This window comes from Cebus imitator, unplaced genomic scaffold, assembly GCF_001604975.1.
Source record: "Cebus imitator isolate Cc_AM_T3 unplaced genomic scaffold, Cebus_imitator-1.0 Scaffold287, whole genome shotgun sequence".
Taxonomy (NCBI): domain Eukaryota; kingdom Metazoa; phylum Chordata; class Mammalia; order Primates; family Cebidae; genus Cebus; species Cebus imitator.
The window spans coordinates 770,281-772,030 of record NW_016107602.1 but is presented as its reverse complement, the minus strand read 5'-3'; the positions used below and the strand labels follow the sequence as shown (position 1 = coordinate 772,030).

The following is a 1,750-nucleotide window of genomic DNA, read 5'->3' as shown; positions in this document are numbered from 1 at the left end:
AAAAAAAAAAAAAAAAGTTTGTTTTCGATTAAAAAATAATCACTCTTGATATTGACTCTATTAGCTTCCCAATGTTGATAATTACTATTTGATACCAAAAGACCTATTAATTAAATGTAGAATCTTTCATGACATAAATGTACAAGAGCTGAAGGCGTACCCACATGCACACACACAATTAAACATTTCTTAAATATTAAAAATACCTCTTATTGTATCAAATCAAGAAACATTTTGATCTCTCAAGTCCTTAAACACTGAAAAAATTTGGTAGCTCATATCTTACCATTTGAGCTCGGAGATACATTTGAGCTTGGCTTGCCGTTAGGGTAGGGGAAGTACTCCCTAGTAACATAGTCTGTTGGGTAATACTGCCGCTGGTAGAACTGGAAGCCTGGGAACGGCTTATTAACTGTGCAGGTGTAGGAGAAGTGGAGAGGTTGATCTAAGGAAGAAAACATATTAGGTCATAGGCTTCCATTTCTTGTTTCCATGTTACTGAATTTCACACTGAGCTGCAGTTAGGTAGTCAATGGTATAAACTGTGGCTAAGGAAACCAAAGGAGAAGCCTTTATTTTTGACAGACCCCCTCATTTCTTTGGGCAATTGTTTGCATATCTGTATATGGATTGGTTAGTAATCAGGACAATTTTTAAGAACAGCTACAATGTGTTTCAATAAGATTTCTAGTATCTTAAAATATCATTTCCACTACTTCCTAAAAATTAAGGCCAGTGCTCACTTCGGCAGCACATACACTAAAACTGAAACAATACAGAGAAAATTAGCAGGGCTCCTGCACAAAAATAACACGCAAATTCATGGAGAGTTCCATTAGTTTTAATAGAGGATTCTGTATGTTCTCAACAGTAAGAAATGATCGATGTTTGAGGTGATGGATATGCCAGTTACCCTGATTTGATCTATACATGGTATACATGTATTCAAGTATCACCCTGTATCCCATAAATATGTATAGTTATGTGTCAATTAAAAATAAAAAATTTAGAGCTAATGTTTCATTTTACTATCCCACATAACTTAAAACATCCTAATCAACATTGTCACATTCTGAGGAGTTCGTGAACAAAAATTAAAACATAGATAATTCATTCACAAATATAAAAACATACATGTAACACATAACTAGTGTAAAGTTGTAACTCAAAAACTCTCAAGCAAAAGAAAATACAATTCCTACTTCTCAAACACATAGCAAAAATCCTGAATATTGACTACAAAATTAAACGATATCAATTCTAAATCTTCTGGGTAATAAAAAATAAAAAGAAAAAAATAAATAAATTATAAACACTAAAGTTTAAAACTTCTGTTAAAGAATGAACTAGTGCATTGTTAACTTCTAGAAGGCCAGGAGTGGTGGCTCATGCCTGTAATCCCAGCACTTTGGGAGGCTGAGGCAGGCGGATCATCTGAGGTTGGCGGTTTGAGACCAGCCTGACCAACATGGAGAAACCTTGTCTCTACTAAAAAAAAAAAAAAAGTAAGTGGTAACTGGTTGTATCTAAAAAGAGATACTGGGATGAGGTAGCCAGGGGAATAGGGAAAACAAAAAGCATACTCTTTTTTTAAATCTTTTTAATTTCAGACAACATGCATATATTACCCATTTTTAAAATAAATAATATTTTTGGCTGGGCATGGTGGCTTATGCCTGTAATCCCAGTACTTTGGGAGGCTGAGGAGGGCAGATCACGAGATCAGGAGTTTGAGACTAGCCTGACCAAC

General features: G+C 34.7%; 1 protein-coding gene and 1 non-coding gene across 2 annotated transcripts in view; one reads left to right on the top strand and one right to left on the bottom strand.

Moving 5' to 3' along the window:
- Window positions 1–1,750, bottom strand: part of PHC3 (polyhomeotic homolog 3) — an 89,955-nt gene that overhangs the window by 53,166 nt on the left and 35,039 nt on the right. Inside the window, exon 5 of the mRNA XM_037729041.1 lies at window positions 287–445. Within this exon, the coding sequence (XP_037584969.1) occupies window positions 287–445 (159 nt within the window). The remainder of the gene's footprint in view (window positions 1–286; window positions 446–1,750) is intronic.
- LOC119467426 lies at window positions 736–843 on the top strand. Its single transcript, XR_005195962.1, has one exon. It is a non-coding gene; the product is annotated as a U6 spliceosomal RNA (small nuclear RNA).